This window comes from Aedes albopictus, chromosome 3 (genome assembly GCF_035046485.1).
Source record: "Aedes albopictus strain Foshan chromosome 3, AalbF5, whole genome shotgun sequence".
NCBI classification, from domain to species: Eukaryota; Metazoa; Arthropoda; class Insecta; order Diptera; family Culicidae; genus Aedes; species Aedes albopictus.
The window spans coordinates 322361664-322388880 of NC_085138.1; the positions used below are offsets into that span (position 1 = coordinate 322361664).

At 38.2% G+C, this 27217-nt stretch overlaps 2 protein-coding genes across 2 annotated transcripts in view; one reads left to right on the top strand and one right to left on the bottom strand.

Moving 5' to 3' along the window:
* Positions 1–7725, bottom strand: part of LOC109401182 (uncharacterized) — a 124259-nt gene extending 116534 nt beyond the window's left edge. Inside the window, exon 1 of the mRNA XM_029856282.2 lies at positions 6792–7725. Within this exon, the coding sequence (XP_029712142.2) occupies positions 6792–6821 (30 nt within the window). The 5' untranslated portion in view covers positions 6822–7725. The remainder of the gene's footprint in view (positions 1–6791) is intronic.
* An 11960-nt stretch (positions 7726–19685) lies between these two features.
* On the top strand, positions 19686–20702 carry LOC109401218 (phospholipase A2-like). The gene is made up of 3 exons (XM_019673678.4): positions 19686–20049; positions 20356–20508; positions 20572–20702. The coding sequence occupies exons 1-3, from the start codon at positions 19706–19708 to the stop codon at positions 20681–20683; spliced, it is 609 nt and encodes a 202-aa protein (XP_019529223.2). The 5' UTR covers positions 19686–19705; the 3' UTR covers positions 20684–20702.
* Positions 20703–27217: the final 6515 nt, after the last annotated feature.

A 27217-nucleotide genomic window follows, 5' to 3' on the forward strand; every position in this document is an offset into this window, starting at 1 on the left:
CGATGTTCTCTGATCGGACTCGAGTTTTCAGAGTTCTTTATTCTATTCAAGAATAGATGCTTTATCACAAATTATTTCTTTCTCTCGAGAGGATAAAGGGGTAAAACAATTCCCAGAAAAAAATGTTGAAAATAATCAAAATTTCAAAACCTACAAATACTTTGGTAAAACTTGGCGAAATTTCATGAAATTATAAGAAATTTCTTAATTTTTATTGATTTCTGACAAACTTTTTGACGTCGAGAAATGTCACAGATTAGCACGTGGTGTGCGATTCACCGGATTCTTTCTCAATTTTTCTTTTGACATGCATCTCCGGTTCAATTTTCCGTCTTTTTTTTTTCTCGTGAAAGTTGCTGCAGTGCACAATGGTCCACGAAAAAGATTTACGAGGGAAGATGCATTCAGCGCCTTCAAATGATTTTTTGGACAAATATGGTCTCCTACAATGTTGTTCCCAAAAATAAGGCCCTCTTTTCAATGTAAATAAAAATTAGAGTGGTCCATATTTTCAAAGAAATTGGGAACCAAACTTTTTTATTTGCAAGAATAACTGTATACATTCTTCGGGAAAGTTGTAGATCTATCAATTTTGAGCAAGTTCCCTGAAGACACTTTTTATGTAGCTTTAAAATTGACCGATCTAGAGATATTTTTCTGAATAAGCTTAGAGTGATTCAATAAAAATCGTTTTTTTGGCGTTAACTGTTTCAGTTTCGATTTTTCATCAAAGTCACTCAAGAAACACTTGTAGAGCACAGTTTTTTGAAAAGGTGTTATGGGTTGGGGCAATCATAAAAATTATCTTTTGCCCGCATTCAAAAGAAGAAACGTTGTTATAAAACATTTCAAAAATTAGGGGGTGTTTTTTTTGTAATTCAAGTGAAAAATACTTGAAAAGTGTCTATTTTTTCTAGAAAATCATCAATAACTTTTGAACGGAATGACGTAGCAACATTCTCAGCGAACGAAAATGCGCTTTTTTGGAAGCTCTAAAAGTGGTTCTCACGCGACTTAGACGAGAAATTTTAAACAAAAAAGATAAAGCAATAAAACGATTTGTTCTAGCGTCACCCTTATCTTTATCTTTTTGTTTCAAATTTCACATCAAAGTTGTCTAAGAACCATTTCTAGAACTCAAAAATAACGCACATTTTCGTGCGCTAGAAAAAATAGGCACTTTTCAAGTATTTTTCACGCACCAATCAGTCATATCACCTTAGCAAAAAAAATATGATTTTTAGGAAAACACCTGTAACTATCAAACCAAAAGGGATAAAGACCATTTCAGCGCACGAAACGACGCGTCTTCAAATGCTCTGCAAGTGTTTCTTGAGCGACTATGATTAAAAATTGAAACTGAAAAAGTTAACGCCAGAAAAACGGTTTTTCTTGAACCACCCTAAACTTATTCAGAAAAAAATATCTCTAGATCGGTCAATTTTAAAGCTACATAAAAAGTGTCTTCAGGAAACTTGCTCAAAACTGATAGATCTACAGCTTTCCCGAAGAATTATACAGTTATTCTTGCAAATAAAAAAGTTTGGTTCCCAATTTCTTTGAAAATATGGACCACCCTAATTTTTATTTACATTGAAAAGAGGGCCTTATTTTTGGGAACAACATTGTTGAAGACCATATTTGTCCAAAAATCATTTGAAGGCGCTGAATGCATCTTCCCTCGTAAATCTTTTTCGTGGACCATTGTGCACTGCAGCAACTTTTACGAGAAAAAATAGGGAAAATTGAACCGGAGATGCATGTCAAAAGAAAAATTGAGAATGAATCCGGTGAATCGTACACCACGTGCTAATCTGTGACATTTCTCGACGTCAAAAAGTTTGTCAGAAATCAATAAAAATTAAGAAATTTCTTATAATTTCATGAAATTTCGCCAAGTTTTACCAAAGTATTTGTAGGTTTTGAAATTTTGATTATTTTCAACATTTTTTTCTGAAAATTGTTTTACCTCCTCTCGAGAAAAAGAAATAATTTGTGATAAAGCATCTATTCTTGAATAGAATAAAGAACTCTGAAAATTCGAGTCCGATCAGAGCACATCGTAGCAACGTTATTTCGAAAGGAGGTTGAGGTAGTCCGTTTTACCCTACTTTCCCCAAATGATAAAAATCCAATAATTGCATTTCTTAGTCATCATTTTTCTGTTGAAATATTATTGAAGAAAAACCCTTGAAAGTTAAATAACGTTGTCATAATTTGCGACAACACTTCTTTTTAGATAGCTAAAAATATGGGGTAAAATGCATACCCCGAGAAAAAAAAATTTTTTTTCGAAAGTTTTTAAGTTGGCGCATCTGGGTCACTTATCAAATGAAAGCTCTTGGGTAGTCCTTCAAAACGTAGTACTCAGTTTTTTATCCTAGTTCTGTTGGTACGAAAACAGACGCCCTGAAAATCGTCAAAAAAAATATGAAAATAACCTATTTCGCCAAATTAAATATCAAAGAATATCCAACGCTTGGCTTAAATGGAAGTGCCATAGGAATAGAATGTCCATACAAAATTTCAGCTGAATCCGTTAACTTTTGCGGAAGTTATTGCGATTTTAGTGATTTCACCTATTTTTAGACATGAAATCTTTGAGGACTATTTTACCCCACTTCCCCCTAACGGAAAAATCTGAAAATCGGCCAGATATCATCTTTTATATGGAAAACCATACCCTGAAAATTTCAGCTCAATCGGAGCCCATCGATACAAGAAGGGGTTGCGGCTCTCGCGAACTGGCTCTTAAAGGCTATATGTTCACTCAAAAAACGAATTTTCGATAGAAGGCTCGGAGGGTCAAGTCACATATACCAATCAACTCAGTTCGACGTATTGAGATGATGTCTGTATGTGTGTATGTATATATGTCTGTGCGCAAAAAAAAGTTTACTCATTTTAAGGCACTTCCCATTGGCCAATTTTTCGCATTGTTTGCTATTGAAAATGGTTCGGACCGGTCGAGGCGCTCCGGAGTTATGGTCATTTCAGAGATCCGGTCCAGCATCGAAAACTGAATCAAGCCCCATCATGCGGTGATGTTTGTAACTTTTAGTATGGTTGACGAATTTTATGCGAAGATGAACACTACTGGAGGCCAGAAATTCCACGATGTCGCATTTTCTGATCCGTTGAAAATTCAAAATGGCAGCCTAATACCTATTCAAGATGGCGGCTGTTGAACAGAGTTTTAGGCTAAATCATGTAATATGGGTATATTTGGTATGAGGAAGATATCCGGAGTCCAAAAAAGGCAACCAGAATATCCAAGATGGCGATCAAAAATCCAAGATGGCGGTCAAAATCCAAGATGACGGCTCCAAATTCAAGATGGCGAATGCGTAATGGAGTTTTAGGACCTGAAACCATGCAATATGGGAATATTTGGTATGGGGAAGAAGTCTGGACTTCAAAAATGGCGACCAGAATATCCAAGATGGCGGTCTAAAATCCAACATGGCGGTTCAACATTGAAGATGGCTCTGTTTAATGGAGTATTAGGATCTAAACCCATGCAATATGGGTATATCTGTTATTGGGAAGAAGTCTGGAGTCCAAAAATGACGATTAAAATATCCAAGATGGCGACCAAAATATCCAAGATGGCATCTCATAATTCAAGATGGCGGCATTAACTTCAAGATGGCGGCTGTTTAATGGAGGTTTAGGCTCTAAAACCGTACAATATGGGTATATTTGGTATGGAGAAGCAGTGTTGAAAATTTCATTTCGTCATATTTAAATTCAATCACCTACAGCTAATTTTAGAAGCTGAACCTGAGAATATGGTATATGAAAAACTTGTGCGGCTAGACCAGTTCTGCTAGAAAGTCACGGAAAAACCGATATTTTTCGAATTTTTAAGGTAAATGTCACGGACCACCTATGAAAAATGCTAAATGATATTCACCGTGAATATCATTTGGCATTTTTCAAAGGAAGCCCGTGACATTAACGTTGAATATTCGAAAAATAGCGGTTTTTTCGTGACTTTCTAGCAGAACTGGTCTAGCTGCACAAGTTTTTCATATACCATATTCTCAGGTCCAGCTTCTGAAATTAGCTGTAGGTGATTGAATTTAGATATGACGAAATGAATTTTTCAGCACTGTGGAGAAGACAACCGGAGTTCAAAAGTAGTGACCAAAATATCTAAGATGTCGATTCAAAATTCTAAATAGCGGCTTTTTAATAGAGTTCTGGTCTCTAAAACCATTCAATATGGGTGTATCTGGTATGGAGAAGAAATCTGGAGTCGAAAAATGGCGACCAGAATGTTCAAGTGGCCGAACTTAAATCCAACATGGCGGCTCAAAATTCAAGACTGCTGTTGTTTTTTCAAGAGTTTAAGGCTAAAAAATCAGAAGCCAAATAAACGATACATTTCTATTTTATTTAAATCCGTATCGTACAATCATATCCGTACATTACTTCTTTCTCTCATCACTTTCTCTTTACTCTTCTCTCTCGTATGCCTTGTATGTACATCATTTTCACCTACCAGCAGTGGTCACTACAGTATGAAAGTGCTATATTCATCAACATGTCACTTGAGTTGTGTTGAAATGTGTTTTAGAAAGCACGAGAAAGGAGCCATCACCGCTAGTTGGAATAATTACGGGTTTTTTTTTGTTTAATTAAGGTTTGAATTTAAATTCGTAATTGTGTAAGTGAATTTGAGTCAGTGCTAAAAGCGGTCCAAACAACCAAGAAATCGATTGCGGAGTTCTGATAAGGGTGAACCCTTAATCTACAAGTATGCTAATAAATAAATTAAATTAAATGAAAATGAAATGTGAGCGACCTATCAAAAAAGCACGTGCCACCATGTCACTTTCGACACATTTGACTGTGAAATCAGGTGTGAAAACAAAAAGCGACGTTTTTTTTGGGAATGTTCGCGGCACGAAACGACTTTGAAAAATCATAACTCAAGAACGAAGCATCGTAGGGTATGTGTGCCATCAGTAATCTCATGCTCTCATTTTCATCCTATTCGAATACAAGCGATTACGGCACCGATTGACTCCGTTCTTTTTGTTTTCATGTTTTTGTTTTCATCATTCTTCTAACAAAAAATACAAAAATAAGAAACAAAACAAACAGCGCTTCAATCCTTTGTTTTTCGTGGGATGAAAATGGGAGCCACATGCTTAATAAGGGAACCAATACCCTAAAAACAAAGTTTGTTTTTAGAAAATGAAAGCAAATTTTCTCAGTTATCAAAAAAAAATATGAACTGGAAAAAGTTTTCCACAACATTTTCCACAGTTGAGAAGATTTGTAAAGAAAAGCTGGAGGTGTTTTTTGAGAAGGTAATTTTTTCAACTTTGATCGCTGAAATTTTTGGATTGCATTTTTTTGTTTCTTGAGTCTTGGTCAAATTTGTGATTAAATACCATGTACATATAGTCATTTTTCACAAAATTGGCCATAACTCAAGAACAAAAAAAAGTGCATTCCAAAAATTTCAGCGATCAAAGCTTATGAAATAACCTTCTCAAAAATATTGTTTTGAAAATTTTCTGCGAGATCGGGCATAGTTTTTCCGGCTTTTTCTATAATTTTCCCCACGGGGGAAAATTTTGTGAAAAATTTTCCCACTTCATATTATTTTTTGGATTCCTGAGAAAATTTGCTTTCATTTTCTAAAAAAAATGTTTCTACGATGCTTTGTGCTTGAGTTATGATTTTTCGAAGAAAAGGATTATATGGCACATTTGGACATTTCTCAACAAAATTGGCCATAACTCAAAAACGAAAAAAAAGAAGTGCATTCCAAAAATTTCAGCGACTAAAGCTTATGAAATAACCTTCTCATTTTTTTTCTAATTTTCCATGAGTTCGGGCCTTATTTCCGGCTTTTCTTTACGAATCTTCTCAACTGTGGAAAGTTTTGTGGAAAACTTTTTCGAGTTCATATTTTTTTTTTTGATTTCTGAGCAAATTTGCTTTCATTTAAAAAACAACTTTGTTTCTACGATGCTTAGTTCTTGAGTTATGATTTTTCAAAGTAAGTAATGTCAGGGGAAAACAAAAAAAAATCCACCTGAGTTTTCCGGGAGAATAGGCGACCCTGAATTTTTCTCAATTTTTTTTGTTCATATATCCATGAGCCCTGTCTGTGGAAAAAGTTTCATGAAAATCCGAGACCCTTCGGCCCAAAACCTTACGGTAATAAAAAAAAAAATGCCCAAAAGATAAAAAAAGGGCCTTTCCCGATCATTTTGTCTGTTCCCCGGATGATTTAAATGCTTAACATGGTCCGAAACAAAAAGTACATTCTGAAACATCATGTCTGCATAGCAACCGCATGGAAAACAGTATGTGCTCGCATATCACTTGCGGAAAGTGTGTCAACACCGCATTGGGCAATTCCTGGCTTGCTTGCCCCATTATTTCTGTTCCTCTGGCATGATATCCACTGCACAGTGGTGCAGGACACACCACGCATCAGACGGAACCCTCCGTCGGCAGTCATACAACTTGTACAGCTAGGACTTGGAAAGGGACCTATCACAACCAGACTGGCTGTGTGTGTGGGGTGAAGTCGAGCAACTGAGACAGACGGCCGACAAACACCAACCCATCGCGCATACTGCCCTGTGTCGCCTTCGTCGGGAAAACCCGAACACCGCAGCCACAGTCAGTAAAGTGGGAAAACGGGATAACGAAATTTTCACGACCTATTTCGTAATCACCTGATGGCTGATGACTCTGAAGAAGAGTTCATGTGCTTTGTGTCAGTTTCATGTAAAGAAATAAAGAAATCAGTTGGTACTCACCTGGAGATTCCACTCTTTTGGCAGAGACATTTTTCATAGATTGATATAGCAAATTTTCCGTTTTTGAAACTTGGTTTCATTGGATTTATCTGTGGTGGCGGCGGCGTCACGGGAGATGCTAAAATGTTGCAGCCTCTTGTACCCGACGACGACGATGACGAAAACCGTTTAGCCTACCAGTAGGTAGGGAGCTATGGCAGACGCCTAAATTTATGTAACTGTGTTAGCACCTTCGGAATTCTCGGTTTTTAGTTAATACTTTTGGTTTTAGGTAACTCAATTTTTATTCGTAAGATAAATACTGATGGGCTCCAATTTCAATTACTAAGTGTAACCTATTTTTAATCCTTTTTTCGGCTTTTGGATTTTCCACCGAGGAGGAAAATTCAATTTTCCTCGTTGTTGGTCAGTCGTGTCCTCCTACAGGACCATCTTTGTTCGCACACACTTTGTCAGGGCCCCCGTCTGGGCACTCCAACGATATTCTCTGAACGGTGTTGTACAAAAAACGGCGACAAACTTCTGTTTTCCAAAACTACAATAACAACTGGTAAAATTTGGTCTAGATCCGTTCCTATATGATAGGAAAATAAGTGTATTGTTGCAACTTTGTTCCGAGTTACGACCCGACCGTCGCCGTTCGGCCACCCGTTTTGCCTGGTTATCGATTTTCTCGCTAGATAGAGGTTTCGATTTTCCTTCACGTTTCACACAATTAGGACTAACTAACTTTGACACGATTTCGCGAGTACACCGGAACGCGTTCGTACGGGGAAAGCTTACTTTCTAATCGGCCTAGGGAAAAGATCCCTTTCCGGAAAGCCTTCGGAGGAAAAATCTCCTGCTTCTGGGTTTTGTCTGATGTGATTTTCTTTTATTGTATGAGAGGCAGAGGATGTACGATCGCGATGCAGCACTGATGACGGCAGAAATGAAAATGTTCAATCAATACTTGGTGGTCTGGTTCATATGGTCGTGGATTTTCCCCAGCCTTGGAAAAGGACAGCCAGCTAGGACTTTCCAGACCCACTCTGACTCACAGTTGTTATCAGAACGTTTGTCGACTGAGGACCTGCGCAGTTTTGTTGTTATTGTCGACATTTAGGCGATTATGACATACTAATGGCTGCTTGCTATAATGTGCGTCTGTTGTGAATATAGGAAATAGAAACAGAAACGCGAGACTGCATACGTAAACAAGGATGCACCAAATTTGATTGCCCTAATCTAAATTCAAGGAAAGATGCTGTCAATGGCAAATCTGAATTGAATGCGCTTCGAAACGAAGGAATGCATTTCTTTCCTTCAAGATGTGTAATTTCGATAAATTTTTATAGCGTTGCTCATTGATTACAGGACATTGACCTTTACTCGACCTTGACATAGTCTTGCGTAGATTAATCTAGATCAAGGTCCGAATGGTTTTTATGGCATGAATCGTCGCAATATTAGCTTTGCCGTCTTGCATTTGTATAAATTATTAACACGCTACAAACATTTAAAAACAAGTGGAACTATTTTTTTGCACTTTCATAACTCAGGAAATGACCCAAAATCTTGTTGCATCATTGTAATCCTACACTATCCTAGCCACGTGTGGTGAAAGCCAATTGGAATTTCATGCAGCTTCCGCTGAGAACCTGGCGAATACATTGGTACCACATGTTCAACTTCTTCCGATTCCGTTTTGCTCCCAGATTGGTTATGTGTACCATGTCTTTGTAGCGAGTTTTCTCGAAAGCCTGACAAAACAGCAACATTCTGCCTTGGGCAAAGTTTGTTCGGAACAACAGCCACTTCCTGGTGATGGATTCCTTGTTCCGAATTTCACCACCACGTGGCGCACCTAGTTACTTCCGGTAGGACTTTTCACAGTGGTTGAAATCGCGAAGAACACGATCGTGAGCATTTTGAGTGTGAAAATGTTAAAATAATATAATGTGATGTTCAGCAAAGTTGTTACATATTTATAGGTTGTTACATATTTATAGGTTTTTTAGTTTTCCTATGAAACTAAATAAACAACGAAAACTATTTTAAAAGAAGTTTAACTGACTTAGTGGTCATTTCAATCTTAAAAAGTGAGAAAATGGCTTTTTTTCAACACAATTTAAACATCGAAGAGACAAAGAGCAACTAATCAGTTGACCTATATAAGATAGCATTTTTTCAACTTTTCATTATGCTTTGACTTTTTTGCAACCTTGCGAAAAATCTCATTATAAAAAATAGGAAAACTAAAAAATCACGTGGAAACAATAGCAATATGGCAACACTGTCTTCAGAAAAAAAAAATGCATAATTACATATTGAAAAAGTGTTCAGAACATCAGAAGCCATGAAAACTTTATCCAAGAAAGATATACAGGATTCAGTGGTTTTTCAATGTTTTGAAGGGGTTGTTCTGGTGATCTAGCACGAAGTTCAATTGTTCATGACTACGAGTACTTACAGGTGATTAATCACTTAGTTCTGATTTTCACCACCACGAGACGCTAGTGTGTTACATATTTACTTCCGGTTGTAGAATAACTAGCCACAGAATGTCAATGTCGCGTGCGTTCGTGTGACCAACATCTAGTTTGCCACGCCCTTACAGCGTCAGTAAGCGTCTGTAATAATTCTTTTGTGTAATACCATATAACTAATGACGTTAAAGTATAGCCAAAGATATGCCGAAAAACTTTGCCGAAGACCGCGAAGTGATCCGACGCCTGTGAAAAAAGTTATTCGCCTGGAAACTTAGGCCAAAAATTGAGATTTTATTATTGATGTTATTCCTTTACATGTTAAACGTTAAACACCACCGGGCAATCTGTACGTTACAACTTTTTTTACAAGTGTCGGATCACTTTGCAGTCTTTGGCAAAGTTTTTCGGCATATCCTAGGCTATACTTCAACGTCATTAGTTAGATTGTTTTAGACGAAAAATTTCAATTTATGGGAAAAATAAAAAAAAATACGTTTTCCCATACTAAATTCCATACAAATTGCAATCGCAATGCGGAATACGGGGAAGCAACCAATCGCTCCCAAATTTTGCACAGTTGTTTTGGACGCTAAAAGGAATCGAAAAAGCTTCGTTCCAAAAAAAATCGACTTTGTTGACCCAGTCTAATAGATATATCCCTGAAGAAAATCTTAAGATTATTGGAAATTATATTGCGATATTCCTGTATGAATACCTCCAGAAAATCCTACAGATATTCCTAAAGCAATGTTGAAATCGCTGCAGAATTTCCTTGATGAGATTAGTTTTTCAAGAACACACTACAAGTATTTCTGATGAAAGCTCTGGATGTGTTCAAAACAAATTAAACTTCCGCAGAAATTGCTGAAAAAATACCTTAAGGAATTTTTGATGTTATTCTTGAGAATTCTCTCCGTATATTCCAATATTTTATAAAAAAAAAACAAAGACTCTTTCCTCAAAAAAAATCTGCAAAGTATTCTTATACATATAACTGGAGAGATTCCTGGAAACATGCTTGTTAGTATTCCTTAACAAATCCATGGAGCAATTCCTGAAGATCATTATCATAAATACAAAAAAAAATGGTGGTGTTCCTGATGAAACAATGAAAAGCATTTGGAATAAAAGGAGTTTCTGTAAAAAAAATGGAATTCCGATAAAAGTACCTTCAAAATTTTTAAGATAACAACCCCAGAAGGTATGCCTAAAGATATTTTTGGAGATATTCCTGAAATATCAGCTGGATCACAGACTAATGGATGTAACGTTCTAATAATTCCCATCTGACACCGATTTAACAGTCTATTTAAAAAATATGATAGTTGGCAAACTGCCTACCGTGGCGTTAGCAAAGTTTTTGTTTGAATTTGACGTTTGCTCACTACCACCACCTAGCTGATGGTTGATCAAACTCATTCTTTTTAGAATTGGGTGTAAATGTTGTCTGTGGCTGGATCGTACCTCTCTACCTTGCTTGAATTCCGTGCTTTATCTCACCGTCGTACCGGAAGTAACTGTGTACACAAGCGCCACGTAGTGGTGAAATCCGGAATGAGTGATTGGTGATCTGAAAGTGCTCGTGGTCCTTAACAACTCTGAACCGCAGAAACGGGAAGTAGTTAAAAATGTGGAAGTTAGAAATGTGTTCGCCTAATTATAAGCGGAAGCTGCATGATATTTCAATCAACTTCTACCACACGTGTCTAGGATAGTTCCACGTTTTCTTGTCCTATCGGTACTTTACGTTACAAAAACCCTGTTGGTATAGGCAGTGTTAAGCAATTCAATGCAGTTACTTATTAACTTATAACAATGAGAATAAATATAGGCAACAGCAAGTGAGCATACACTACCCGTCATAAGTACAGACTCACTTGTAAAAGCATTGCAACACTCAATGGAATATTTTTTTTTCTCTTTCTTTATTTGATAGGCTCATCCGCGCTAGGCATAACGGAGCCGAATATTCATAATCGTTTAATTACAAATCAATTAAGTTCTATAACCCTGCCTGTACAGTTCTTCTATCCTTTGAGTCTCCTCATCAAGGTATTGTTGACGAAGTGCAGGGTCCTCGACATGGGAGAATGAACAACGGCGATATCCATGTGGAGGACGAGCGGGGGGAACATCAGAAACTACTTCGTTGTTATTGCTTTCGCTAGACACGGTGGTAGGCGGTACGGTTCGTTTGGGTGCATTATTAGCGCTTGTTGTGTCCGAGTCGATGGAGTCAATAGTCTATTTTATGAGGCTAGTCAAACGACAGAACTCCGCGCTCTGATGTTTACGTTTTCAATCATCGTCTGGTTGATGATGGTTAATGACTGCGCGCAAGTCAAGCGTAGTTTTTGAAACTGGCTAAAACCATAATATGATATTTTTATTTAATTTTTTTTCGCTAGTTAACGAGTGAATCGTGACGAAAAAAATACCTGATTAATTATTGAGATTTATATTGCTTCTACGACAGCTTTTGAACCTATTTTGGCTCAAATTTCCCATATCTCCAATTTGTTGAACAAGTACCTTTTCAAAAATTACGCGATATTCCAGCAAAACAAACGTGCGTGGAATTCTGTCAGTTGACGCCGCTGCTGCGATCAGCTGTTCTGAAACGTCTCGTAAAATGGCTTATTGATCGTTGACGCTTTGATTCCTGTTTAGTGGTGGCTTGATTTTTTGACTTGTTTGTAACAACGGCCGCCGCTTTGGACAAAGAGGGCCATTGTTGTTCGGTAAGCGTGGACGAGTTTTTAGCATTGTTTGATGCGCTTGGTTGTCGTCGCTGTGTATTTGCTGTGGATGATGCGGCCTCGGAGCAGCGCACCTTGGGATGTTGTTTGCTTCCACAGGTTTGACATGTCTTAATTTGTGCAAAATAAGAAACGTATGTCATTTCTTCGGCAATGGTGATGTACGACGGTATGGGTTTGGACAGCTTCATACGTAGTATGCGTATGCCGTTGCTAAGGCCTGGAAAATAACTTTTCCAAACGTCGTTTCGAATTGAAATCACTTCGCCATACTGAGACATATGGCTAGTGATTGTTGCATCATCGATCTCCTCCGGAAGATCGTGAAGACGAACATCGACAGCGCTACTGTCGATATATATTGGCAATAGAATTGCGTGCCGCTTCCCCTCGCAATTCATGTAATGCTTCATGTGGTGGTTTGAAGCGATCCTGATGGCTGCTTCCTCACTATGCATCACCAAAAGAACGGCGTTTCTCACGATGCTGGTTTGAACACTTTTCACTAACGCCATATCTAACTCCAATGCACAATCCAGAAATTGCTTAATGTCAGCAATGCTGGGACGTTTTGGGAGGACTGATGTGTCCAACACAATACAATTCTTCCTCGTCACCGGCATGGTTGCAGAAACGAATCGAAGCACAAAAGAAATGAATACGTGTTGTCTAGCTGAGAGACGAATAGCAACTGAACCCTCAATGGAATATTGCATCCAGAGTTTAAAATTTTCATTTTCAATGAGTGAAATTCAACGTGAATTTCGAAAATTCTCAACTGAGGGATCAAAATAAAATTCATTTTGGTGAATGAATTTTTTCACCTATTCATTCATTTTTCTGTCACTGACAATTTTCACTGAGAAATAAAACTGGACCGTAACTCCCGATTATATTTCCAATCATCTCAAAACTTGTGTGTAGTAGTTAATTAGAATGTTAATTATGTTCTCTATTTGTCTATTAAGTCGGATTGTGCGTCAGTTAACAGAAATTGGACATTTTACGACGTGTGAAAAAATACTCGTGACAAAGAATTGAATGAAAAAAGAGAGGCATTCAGCAGACAATGAATGTGGCCAAACACGAATGAAAAAATGAGAATGTCAATCTTCATTTTCAATCTTCGAATTTTTTACTCTCTGATTGCATCACCCCCCAAAAAGTTTAGCATCGCCTGAAAACAGCTAAATTTGTGCTGCTATATCTCGAAATCCTGATAATATGCAAAGATACAGTCATCAGTGAAGTTGTTCGGAAGGTCGTTGGCAGCACTATGGCAAGCAGTCTGGTCCGCAATTCTGCCTACCTAGTGGAAAAATGAGCATTTTTAACTAGTTCCATCTTGTGATCCTGATGAGATAGAAAGTTCAAGTCTTCGGCAAAGTTGATCGGAAGGACATGAACATCAGGCAGTGACAAGTAGTTTGGTTCGTAATTCTGTCGCTAAGCGACGCTACCCGACTGGAAAATTATATCAAATTTATATCATATGGTGTTATGATATTTTTCTATAACTTATTATGTTATAAACTAAATGAAGTTAAAATAACTAAAATTGTAACAAAAAGTACACTGATCTAATCAAGATTATAACCTATTTTGTTATAATCATATCTAAATTATAACAAAATATGATATGATTTTAAGTTTCAGGATTACTAGTTTCCATCAAAATGTGATATAATTTAAAAAAAATATTTTTCAAATGTCGAAGACTCAAAACTTAGTTATAATCCAATGAGTTATCAAACGGCATTTATAACATAATGTGATATAATTGAGCTATAGTATTTTGATAACACCAAGTATGTTGAACATGATTATATCCCAATGAGTTCTAAATATCACGGTTTGTTAGGATTATGTTATATTTTTGTTACAATTTTCTAGTCGGGTGAGCTTGAAAAAATGAGGATTTTTAACTAATTCTATCTCGTGATCCTAATGAGATATAAAATTCAAGTCTTCGGCAAAGTTATTTGGAAGGACATGGACATTAGCGTGGTTCAAAAAATCGTTTTTGCTCCACACCGCTTATTCGATTCCTAACCAGATTATATGCCTTCTCACAAAATTTGAGCTCATTTGGTTGAAAATTGAGACTGCACAAGCCCGTCAAAGTTTGTATGGGAATTACTATGGGAAAACGATGTTTTTCATTCAATCGACCGTAGCATTTCCACAAGTGCCCTATTGAGTCAGTCGACCCTTGGTAATACTAGGCTACTCTATCAGCTACAACTTTGCCGAAGACCGCATTCAAATCGGACGCCTCATTAATTAGTTATCGATTTGTATCCAGCTGGGCAAACTTTAGCTATGATCCTCCAGCTTCCCAGCAGGCAACATTGCTGCATATGGCGCCAAAGATAGCACACTGAAATCATGGCTACTATGTTCCACTACAGAATGCAGTGATGCCCACCGAATAGTTTGACCATCATGAGTAAAGATTTCGATTCTGGATAAAAATCGGTAACTAATTAATGAGGCGTCCGATTTGAATGCGGTCTTCGACAAAGTTGTAGCTGATAGAGTAGCCTAGGATTACCAAGGGTCGACTATCCCAATAGGGCACTTGTGGAAATGCTACGGTCGATTGAATGAAAAACATCGTTTTCCCATAGTAATTCCCATACAAACTTTGACGGGCTTGTGCAGTCTCAATTTTCAACCAAATGAGCTCAAATTTTGTGAGAAGGCATATAATCTGGTTAGGAATCGAATAAGCGGTGTGGAGAAAAAACGATTTTTTGAACCACGCTAATGGACATCATAATGACAAGCAGTTTGGTTCGCAATTCTGTGAAGCGTGAGCGTGAAAAAAATGATTTTTTTAACTGATTCTATCTCGTGATCCTGATGAGATAGAAAATTCAAGTCTTCGGCAAAGCTATTTGGAAGGACTTGGACATCATAATGACAAGCAGTTTGGTTCGCAATTCTGCCACAAGGTGACGCCAGTGAGTATGAAAAAATAGCATTGTTAGCTAGTTCTGTCTCGTGATCCTGATGATATAGGAAGTTCAAGTCCTCGGCAAAGTTGTTCGGAAGGTCATGGACATCATAATGACAAGCAATCTGGTACACAATCCTGCCGCTAGATGACGCTAGTGATCATGTCAAATTTATCATTTTTACTAGTATTTTTAGCAAATTCTATTACCTGATCCTTATAAGATAAAAGGTAAGAGTCCTTGGCAACTATTTTCGGAGAGGATGGGGATTTATTTTAACATAAAGTGAATCAGACCTAAACCTATTGAATATGAAGTGGATCAGACCTGTATTACTTGAATATCAAGTGAATCAGATCTGAATCACTTGAATCTTAAATGAATCAGACCTGGATCACTGAAATATGAAAAGAATCAGTCCTGCATTACTTGAAAATGAAGTGAATCAGACCTGAACCACTTGGATTAAAATTACTCAGACCAGAATCAATTGAACATGAAGTAAATTAGACCTGAATCACTTAAACATCAAGTAAATGGCACTTGATGTCTTGAATGATCACTTGAATCACTTGAGTATCAAGTGAATTAGACTTCAACCTCTCTAATATAAAGCCTGAATCCCTTGGGTTAGAATGACCCAGACCTTAATCACATGTATATGAAGTGAATCAGACCTGACTCACTCGGATTAGATTGACTCAGACCTGAATCATTTGAACATGAAGTGAATCAGACCTGAATTACTTGGATTAGATTGACTCAGACCTGAACCTCTTGAATATGAAGTACATCAGACCTGAATCACTTGGATAAGAATGACCCAGACCCGAATCTCTAGGATATGAAGTGAATGATATCTGAATCACTTGAATATGAAGCAAATCAGACCTGGGTATCAGAAGGCCGGCTCCAGAGGCACGTTATCCTCCATTTGGGACATTTGTGCCATCGCCATACATATAAGCCTATTTCATCATTTACCTGAGGGAGCATGGGACAAGGGATGGGAATTAGGAAAGGAAAAGGGAAAGGTGATGGAATGCCCAACGAACATTTTAGCTGTATGAGAGTTTAACAAACTTATCTTAAGCAAACTTCAGCTTAAGAAACTGTTGTTCAGCTACTCTTGTTTCTTGGGTAGGAAGGAGTACCCTAGAAGAGGGAATGACGCATAAGCGCAACGAGAGCTCATAGCCCATACCACAACGGATTTAATCAGTGCCTTGAAAAGGACACTGTAAAATGCTTAAGCGTAAAGAGAGCCTATAGCTCATTGGAGGTAGCTTGTGACGTCATGCGACATTCAATATGACATTGAAAGGCACGGCATCGAAAGCATCCTCAATATTCAATAAATCACCCAAGCAAAAACTACGTTTAAGCGAGTACTTTCTTGAAAACGTATATAACTTTGTGTAAAAGAGTCACTGTGGACATCCCAAATTGGGAGGCATGTGAGTTCACATGAATAGCCATGTCAGCCAGACGAACATCACAGATGTGATAATCGACAATGCGTTTCAAGCATTTCAGAAAGAACGAGGTAACCAGGAACTCATTCCTTCTCTATATAACGCACGCACCTTTCGGGATAAAACTATGGAGTTATTTCACGCATGAAAATACCCCATAGAAAACTACAAGAGTTCAAAACATGTTTGAAATACTCAAATCCCTCGTAAGAAAAATATTACAAAACACCATTTGCTCCTGGAGGTTTGAAGTAAGCAGAGCGTTTTAGTGCCCACTAAGTCAATTATATAGCTATAATTCTCTGGCGGAAGCTAGAGATTCGTAACTAAGTATACAAAAGACTGGTATATCCGAAGATATTTTAAACTTGAACAGGTCAGAGCTCCGTTCAGGAATACCTCTTGGGGTCGCACAGACCGCAGAGGATAAGCTTCTTTCAAAGCAATAGTTATGGTATACCACAATGGAGGGCGTTGTAGGTACAAAACCACAATGAAACTCTCTTGGAGTAGCAATGGAAGCGAGTTATCTATAAAATGTGGTCGCAACCAATTAGTACAGGTTCTGTAGTTTATTGAGCAGGGACACTTGAATACGCAAATTTTGCGAAAGATCACTAAAAAATGCAAAGAAGGCCAAATGGAGACTCTTCATCTGACACATGCCATTCAGTCAACTCATGACAAACTCTGCTAATGCAGAGTTCGGTTAGGTGCAATTCTATGTTAAGTTATCCATGAACTGTACTATGTACCTAAGTAATCCATCAAACTGAAGCATCTCAAATTAATGTTTGAGCTATTTCAGATGATGTAACCATCGTAGCAATACTGCCAAATATCAGCGAAAAGATGCTGAATACAAGAGCTTGCTTGAAGGCATCCATAAGTAAAGGTTGAAACATACTAAGATATAGCATGCTCGAGATACGACACATCATTTATAATGAAAGAAGCAAAACTGGGTTCACAAGGTAAACTATACAGAAGTTACCCTACGAAAATGAACTTTTTGAAGTAGAGCCACTTGGGCTACGCACGCTTTTTACGCTGAAAATTGATCTGAGGTTTCCTAGCCGTAGCCACTACCCAAACTAGACAGGATTACACTCTTCACAATCACAGCACAAAAAGGAAACATCAACGACAAACCAAATCGGTGTCAATTGAAAAACACCAATGGCGAAAACGCCTTAAGCGAACCCATATAGGTAGCAATGTAAGCTAATTTACAACATTCGAATAATCCCGCCCTTATTTAGCCGCAAATTTGAGACTTAAGGTGTCATGATACATCACCAAGCTCTCATACGAATCATTGACTTTTTGCTTTTCAATGATTGTTTGCCTCGCGTTTTTGAAGTGATAAAAAAATGTCAATCTTGCTGTCACGCAGCAGAAAAAGTATCATCTCAATCACTATGAGTGAGCAAATAGGATGATACTTTTTCATACGACTATTCGCTTTAGTGGCCGAGAATTATCACTTTGAAATTTCGAGCCACATATCCAACATAGCTGCCGATGCTGATGATGCCGTAAAAAGCCTTAAGAAGGGAAACTGATTATCTCGGAGAAACGCAAGGTCCACTGCACCATTGCTCCGGTTAGCGCAGTAAGGGCGAAATACTGTGGAGGACGCCCTAATTCTCCACAGGCTCCGTTTGTGGTTAGGTTTTTATTAGACCCCCCTAACCATTCATCCCTTGGCACGGTAAGCATAAAGCCGCATAACACCATGAATTAGGGGTCACCTGTTTAGTGGACTCTTACCACTGAATCAGGCGGTCCGTAGTGTTATTCATAGCCAATTGAAACAACCGCTACCGACACTACACAGCTATCTAGGCTGATCGGGAAAAGAAGTTAACATTATTGATGGTTAACTTCCAAGCGAGCCCGAACAGCCCCTCAAACGGAAAATTCTCCACTGGACCACTGGGAGTTATGTGTGTTGTCCGTTGTCTAATGTTAGTGCCTGTTCAGTCTGTACAAGAACACGGTGTAGTGTTAAAAAAAAATATATATATATACAGTTCGGATTCGCTGGCTGGGTCAGGACTGCGCCCCGATTAGCGAATCGTGTTCGTTCGTTGGGGCAACTCTCTATTCTCTATTATCTCAGAACCCTTGTAGTGGGTTTATGTATTATACCGAGTGCAGTTGTACTGACACTACAGTATATTTCCAGCATTTTGAGATATAGCAGCACATATGTAATTGTTTTGAGGTGATGCTAAACTTTTCAAGATACATACTGCAATATTCAACTGACGGGTAGAGTAGATGGCAATTCGTAGTTGCTACTCTGTAGTTGATTAGCACAATCAAAATTGCACAGAGAACCAACAAAAACAAATGTGCCTGGGGTTGGCTTGCAATTTTCGATGTACAACTTTGAGACTCCCACTGAGCTTTTATGAAATCTATATCTGCACCGGCCATGTCCTTACGGTCATCGAGGATGGAAAGGATTGTGCGAAAACTGTTGTTAGTAAGGATCGAGATCACGTCTGCGTCTCCACATTTGTCGAAGGCGTGACTTCTCGCTAGTGAGAAAGGATGGAAAGTTACATCATCTGGATTCACCTTGGTTAGTGATTTGATCCATGTAACTTTTTTTGTATGAAGAAAGAGTGTGACCAAATATCAAACCATAAAAATTTAATAATAGAAAACCGATTGCTTTTCCTCATAGGAGCATCATGATAAGACTATTTTCGCCCAGAGTTTGTTAATGGTGGGCTAAGATTGAACGCACAGAACAAAATAAGAAAAACGACTGCACATTTGCCATTAAAGTAGTCATAATCGATTTGAAAATTCGTCATCAAATGAATAAGTTCAATCCGAAACATATGCACATTCCTCAAATCGCACCCAAACCAGTATTGAAAGCATTGACCTTGGCCCTGTCGAAAATTCAAACCCCCAAAAAGTTCACAGAAACTTCAAACCCTGATACCTATTGCAAAAATAACTACTCCAACCGTAACGACGGCATAATTCAATGAGGTCACATGTGTGAGCAAATCCATTTGCAAACATACAACGCTCCATTGTTCGTGCCAGCAGGAGGGATCATCGATGGACAGAAATCAGAACATTTTCCTACGTGGTGTGTGATATGGCGAACTAAATTTTCCATGATAAATGGCTCCAAAAATGGTATATAAGTAATTAAGTTCTAAGCAATGCATATGTTACTTTCAACTTGGCCGCAATTAGGAGGATTTCAGGTATTCAGACATGAAACTTTGTGGCACAATTTCAGTCCTCTTGGCGGCCGCCTTCACCAACCATGTCTGCTCGAAGCAGCTGTTCACCAACATGGAAACGTTCGATTTCGAGAGCAACGAAATCGTGGAGCAAACCGACGACGAAGGGCTCAGATCGAACCGATCAAACGTGGAGCGTATCAACCTGACACTTCCGGGTACCAAGTGGTGCGGTCCGGGAAATGTGGCCGATGACTACGATGATCTGGGCAAGCACGAGGACGAGGACAAGTGCTGCCGGGAGCACGATCACTGTGATAACATTGCATCCAGAGAGGAGAAGTACGGGCTGAAGAACGACGATTATTTCACAAGGTGAGACTTGTCGATTCAAAAATGGGTTATACCTCTGACTTTTAATGGGTTTAAATAGATCCATTGTAGTGAAATCTCGTGAAATTTCACGAATGATTTACACTAACGTGAAAAAGGCAACCAAAAGTAAAACATTTCGTCATTCTGTTAATGCTAGAACGACAATAAAAGGAGAGTCATGTCTACAACTTTCTTCAGCATCAATAATAACAGAAATTTCTTTAAATGTTTCACCGTTAAGCTAGAAGTTTAATAGTTATTCAAAAATGAATACAATAGTTAACAATTTCATATTTCTGATACCAGACTTCACTGTAAGTGCGACCGGGACTTTCAACAGTGCTTGAAAAAGATCAACACCACTCTATCAAATCGGCTGGGAAGCTTCTACTTTGCGGTACGAGACAAGTGCTACAAGAAACAGCATCCAATTGTGGAATGTGGCGAGAAAAAGAACATGTGAGTATTTTCCGTTAATTTGTTCGTGAAAACTTCTGACTCTCAATCATTTTCTACTTACAGGTTGTTTTTGAGACGTTGCACTCGGTATGTCCTGGACAGTTCCAAGGATCGTCAATGGCAGTGGTTCGATTTGCCCTTCTATGATGACAATATGATTAATGATTTCTATTAACTATTCGATAGTGTTATTTCAATAAAGAAATTTCAATGAACATGATCTGGCCTTTTATTTACGAAACAATATAAGAAAATATAATATGATAAATAGACAATGATTTGATTTTTCATTAGAGCCTAATTGATTTCTCTTTTTCGCCAGTAACTTGATCAAAACAAAATAAATTACTATTTTTCTTATTCCTACAACAAAATGAAGTCGTTTCCTACGGATTTTAACCAAACAATCTCAGGAAAATTAATAAAACATTCAACACGAATAGAGGATCGATGATGAGAAATCGATTATGTCAGTTAGGCCCCAATGAAGGATCATTGTCGAAATAATACCTTGAGAAATTCAGGCGTTTTTACGAAGTACCTCCGAGATTTTTTTCTGGAATACCTTTCGAGTTTTCCCCAAAAATTCTTCATTCCTACAGGAATTCCTCCCACGCTATATTTTACAATTTCTTCCACAATTCTGTCAGGAGTTTCGTCAGGAGGAACTCAACTATCCTGTTTTAGGATTTAACGGAAGACTTTTTTATGAATCCTGAAGAAGTTTTCTCTGGAATTCTTCCATGAGATTCTCATATAATTCATTCAGAATTCATTCAGTACTTCTTTCCAGGAGTTTTTTTATTCCTCCTAGAGATCATTCCAAAATTTCCCCAGGAGCTCTGGAATTCCTCCAGGGATTATTTTTGGAATTTCTCTGAGATTTCGTTTCGAGATTCTACCGAGATTCCATTCCGTGTTTTCTTCAAAACTATCTTCCAGGATTCCTCCAGAAGTTCCACTTGGAATTCATCAAGGAGCTGTTCTGGGATTGCTCCAAGTGTTATTTTCGATATGAAGAATTGTTTCCGAAGTTCATTCTGTGGAGCGGACCTGGTGTGATGGTTAGAACACTTGACTATCACGCCGAGGACCTGGGATCGAATCCCACTCCCGACAAACTCGCAAAATGTGAGTTCTTCCTTCGGAAGGGAAGTACAGCGTGGGTCCCGAGATGAACTAGCCTAGGGCTAAAAATCTCGTTAATACAGATAAAAAAAAAAGAAGTTCATTCAGGAGTTCCTTCTGAAATTCCTCTAGAAGATTCTCCAGGAAATTTTCTAGGAGTTTATCCTGAGACTTCTCTAGGTCCGTTTGGAGTGTCCTCAGAAGATTTTATTTTGTTCTTTAACTCCCAGAAGGAACTTCTGTAGAGATATAACCCGATGAATTGCAGGAAACCCAGAAATATCTATAAAGAAAATCTGACAGAAATCAATACGGAAGCCCAGGAGAAATTTGATGTGAAACTCCATAAAAAGCTCGTGAAGTAATTCCGAAATAAACTACTGTCTGAAAGGTTTTCATTAGGAACATCTGAGAGAATTTCAAAATGGACCTCCGGAGATATTCCAAAAAAATCTACATGAATTCCAGTAGGAAGTTTTGAAGGCAAGCCAGAAGGTGTTCCTGTAGGAAACTTGGAAGAAGTTGATGTAGGATTCTCGAAAGGAGTATCTGGTATCCTAGAAATCCCAATTAGAATTCAAGGATAAATTCCAGAAGATATTCTGGGAGAAATCCGAAAAGAAATTCATTGAAAAGTTCGAGAAGGAACTCCTTGAGGATTCCTAGACCCAACTAACATCTTCAGCGCCATAAGCCTCAGTAATTTGCTTTATGTTGTGTAACAATCGAGTTGAAGCAGTCAACGCTGAATAATAGGGAACCTTATCAAATATAAACCATAAGCTAATACACGTCTGCAAAACAAGCACCATACAGCTACCAAACTCTGTTTTCAGAAATCAATCACTTGTCATCGTGTTTGCCTTTACTGCACTCTATTCCAACTCCGGTAGATTTCCCGGAAGATGTGAAAACTTGAACAAATCGAATAGGAGTCGGCAGTAACAAAACAGCTGCTACTATACAGTACAATTTGAAATACTGACAAATCCACAAACCAGCAGCGCTTTGAAGGCCGTTTTGCGACATCATTACAGCTGCTAGAAGCTGTAATAAAGAAATTGTTGGTATACCAACACGGCTTGTCGGATGTAAACATTAATGTCAAAACAAACTTTTAGCCGGATATATAGCTACTACACAAATACTTTACAGCTATCCATCTTTGCGCTGTGAAATTATTTGGGCTGCTTTTATTGCACTTTAATCCAACTCCGGAAGATTTGCCGGAAGATGTGCAAGTCGAATAAGAGTCCCAATCAATAAAACTGCTGCTTTCATACAGTACGTTTTGTAATGTTGCCAAATACACAAAACAGCTGCGCTTCGTAGATGTTTAAAGAACATTCTTTCAGCAAGAAGCTGTGACGAAGAACATGTTGGCGCAACCACCTCGGCAACCACACAGCTTGTTCAATGCAAACATTATTGCGTTTGACGTTTCACAAGCTATTGCAGCCAGATGAAGTTGGGTAAGGTTTCTTGAGGCATAATCATAAAGCTTTGTCTGAAGTAAAACAAAACGGGCTATTTTCTATGCTATCTATATAGGGAATCGCGCCACTTGGGCGGTGGCTTCTATATTCGTCTGTTTTCCACTATAACTCAGTCAAATTTGAACCAATTGACACAACTTTTGGAATGTGGTGAGATAGGTATAGTATCTAACCGTGTACAACATTTCAAGTCAATGGGGCACGTTCGGTGTAGTACTAGATTTGTAGTAATGAGCTGAATTTTTGTATGGTGAGAAGGACAATTCTCCGTTTCTGCAATGAAAAGGTGCAAAAAGCGTGGATATTATGATTCCTTGCCTAATTTAATGCTGTTTGAGCAAAACTTTGGATAACTATGTTGTTTATGTTGCAAGAAATGGAGAAAACAGCAACACGGTTGCCCAAAGTTTTGTTCAAACAGCATCAAATTAGGCAAGGAAACATAATACCCACGCTTTTTGCACCTTTTTATTGCAAAAACGGAGAATTGACCTTCTCACCATACTAAAATTCAGCTCATTACTACAAATCTAGTACTTCACCGATCTGTCCTATTGGTTCAAAATTGACTGAGTTATAGTGGAAAACAGACGAATATAGAAGCCACCGCCCAAGTGGCGCGATACCCTATAGCAATGTGGCAGCGAGGGCATCATCGGGACCAGTGGATACGGAGATCGAGAGTTCGATTCCAAGTAGCGGCAAGTACTTTAATTATTCAATTTTAATTCCAGTTCCACATGTATTCCGTCACGGTATCCATAACCTAATTATAATTAAGGGAGTGTCCATAAATTACGTCACGCTTTAAGGGGGGAGGGGGGTTTCAGCAAAGTGTGACGACCCATACAAAAATTTCAGAGCTCTCATACAAAAAGTGTGACATAGGGGGGGAGGGGGGGGTTGAAAATGACCAATTTTTGCGTGACGTAATTTATGGATGTTCCCTAATCGATTAATTTGGAGATGTCGTATAACTATTATTCAACAACTATGAAAAGGCTGAAACGGGGTCTCCAGTTAGGCTATGGGTCGCCAATCCGGAGACGGCGGGTTCGATTCCCGTTCCGGTTGGGATAATATTCTCGACTCCTTGGGCATAGTGTATCATTGTACTTGCCTCAAAATATATAAATTCATGTAATGGCAGGCAAAGAAAGCCCTTCAATTAATATTGTGTTTCCAGTTCAAACCCGAATTAGCGACAAATTTTCTTTTACTTCCGCTGCTTTTGCCTTGCGTTATACACTATGTCGGAAGTGGGGCGCTGTATAGAATACCAGGTGTACAATACAGCGCCCCACTTCCGACATTGTGTTCAACGCAAGCCAAAGGCAGCGCAAGTAAAAAAAAAATTGTCGCTAATTCGGTTTTGAACTGGAAACATAATAACTGTGGAAGTGCTCAAAGAACACTAACTTGAAGCGAGGCAGGCCAAGTCACGATGGGGACGTAGAGCAATAAAGAAGAAGAAGAAGAGAAGGCTGAAAAACCGCCTTCTCAGGATGTTATTCAGTTAGTGGTTACATATGTAGGAGCCGAGAAAAAAGCTATGACTTGGTGGCATAGAAGCTGCTCGCACAGCATATACAGTGTATCAAACAATTGTCCGTACAGCAATTTTTTGGTCAAAATAATTTTTCATTCAAATGTTCATAACTTTTTTATACGTCAATTCAAAACGATGAAATTTTAACCACCCATGAACCATATATCAAAGCTCCATTGGTAATATTTTAAGCGAGATCGAATAAGTTTTCTGAAAAAGTTCTATAACTTTCAGTAAACTTATTCGATCTCGCTCAAAATTTTACCAATGGAGCTTTAATATATGGTTTAGGATTGATCAAAATTTCAGCGTATTTGATTGACGTAGAAAAAAGTTATGCTCATTTGAATGAAAAATTATTTTAATTAAAAAATTGCTGTACGGACAATTGTTTGATACACTGTACAGGGGATGACCAAAATGTTTGGGATAGGCAACTTTTTTTCTTTCACAGAAGTGTTCAACATGCTGTAACTTGTCATAGAGTGCATAAAAAATTCTCAAATTTTGACTGTTTGTTCACCTACTATATGTGCATCATTGGTACAATTTTGAGCTCGATTCGTTAATCTTTCGCGAAGCTAGAATCGTTCTCGTAAAACACTATTTTTTAGACAACTTATTTTTGAACTGTCATATCTCGAAAACTAGTGAACCAAATTTAATGAACTTTTGAACGTTTATCAACAATACATTGATGCTTCTCATGTCCTTCAAACATAGGTACTTTTTGAACGTTGCAAAAATTTATCATAGATTGAAAAGTAACAGCATGTTAAACATTTTTGTGAGAGAAAAAAAAGTTGCCTATCCTAAACATTTTGGCCATCCCCTATACATGTGGAATAAGTTCGCCAGATTCATTGGTATACTACCGTTCTACGCATAATTGTCCCATGTTATATGGGACCGACTATATGTTATATGGGATTCCCATATAACATGGGACAATCGGGCGTAGAACGGCAGTATAGGGCTTGCATAGAAACTTCCTCCGTCCATATGTACAACTCAGTAACTCAGCATCAAGCCGTATTGTAGACGTATTGCTGACGTTTACATTCACAATAAATGTTAGTTGGAGAGGAACTCCTTGAGGAACCCTTCAAGGAACACCTAGGGTGATATTACTGAAAAAAATCTTGTAGAAATCAAGGAAGACTTTCCTTTCCCGTAGAAAAAAACTTTTGGGGGAATGGCGGATAGAATTCATGAAAAAATCTCGGAAAGAGCTCTAGGATGAATATCAGAAGAACTTCTGTAAGAGGAATTTGTGAAAGAACCCCAGAAGAAGGTATTCCTGGAGGAAATCCATTAGAATTCATGAAAAAAAAAACTAGACGAAATTCCTGGTGGACTACCGACTGCTCTGCAGTAGAAGCCCAATTCATTTGTATTTTTTTATTTACCGACTGAAGTTCACCCAATATCCCATCAGAGTTGATTTCTCCATCGAGGAGAGTGTTGAAGAGTATATTTGAATGTGCATCCCGGCCTCAATTCAATCAAGGTCTCAAACAAGGTAGGCATCTCATCAGTCTAATTAGTTTTTTTTTCCAGAGATTGAGAATCATGTTCTGATCTTCGAAGCTCATTTCTATTCCATGAATCATGTATGCGAGTTTGTCTAGGATCATCCGTAAATTAGCCTGGTATTCGTGAACGAAGGACTCCTCAAGATATCTTAGTCTGTTGAACAGGACATGCGGCAGTATGTTGTATGCCGGATTCAGACGGATAATCTCTCTGTAATAAAGACAATCTAGTCTTTCTTACAAACTGGACAATTCTTCATCCTCCGATATCTTTGTCTGGTGGATTGATTGGTGCAGCTGCTTACTTTAGCACTTAAGAATTTCTACCGGGCCCCTTCTTTTCCAGCACACTTGCAGTTTTTCTGCTCCTTAATGACCTTTTTAACCTCATCCTGGGTTGGTGGTTTCATTGCTTGGACGTAATCAACTATGCTAATTTTTTTTCTTGTGTGCATCTTCCCAGTTGTAACTACGGAGACTTACGGGGCTGCTCCGCAGCCACAGTGGCTCCCAATTACAACCGGGACAAGCTCAGTAGCATGAGACCCCTCGAGCTGGGTCTCAGGGCCGGCATGCTACTCGGTAATCGGAGGGGCTTCGCGACAACGTATGAACAACTAAGAATATTCACTTTTTTAAACAATTTAGGCCGATGCAAATATTATTTCTCTTTTATGTCCGAGACCTCTCATCGGGTACGAGGGGGTGGACAAAAATAAATAAGGAACAAACGAAAAAAAAAACTATTAAAAAATTTAAAAATATAATCACTATTGAAATAATATTTGAACTATTGAAAAATTGTTTGCTTGAAGACATTTTTTCTATTGAAAATAGAGTCATTGGCAGCCATGTTTTTTTTTTCGCCCCTTCAATATTTTGGGATTTTTGAAGGGGGTGGTGACATAAAACAAATTAAATATTTGCATCGGCCTTATTAAGGTTTCTAGTGTGGCGTGTGGGTGTGGGTGAACATTTCTTGTGGAGTGTAAGCGAAATTG

Coding starts and splice junctions, on each gene's coding strand:
- LOC109401218 (XM_019673678.4), top strand. CDS start 19,706: ATGAAACTTTGTGGCACAATTTCAGTCCTCTTGGCGGCCGCCTTCACC. Junction 20,050..20,355: donor AACGACGATTATTTCACAAG/GTGAGACTTGTC, acceptor TTCTGATACCAG/ACTTCACTGTAAGTGCGACC. Junction 20,509..20,571: donor TGTGGCGAGAAAAAGAACAT/GTGAGTATTTTC, acceptor TTCTACTTACAG/GTTGTTTTTGAGACGTTGCA.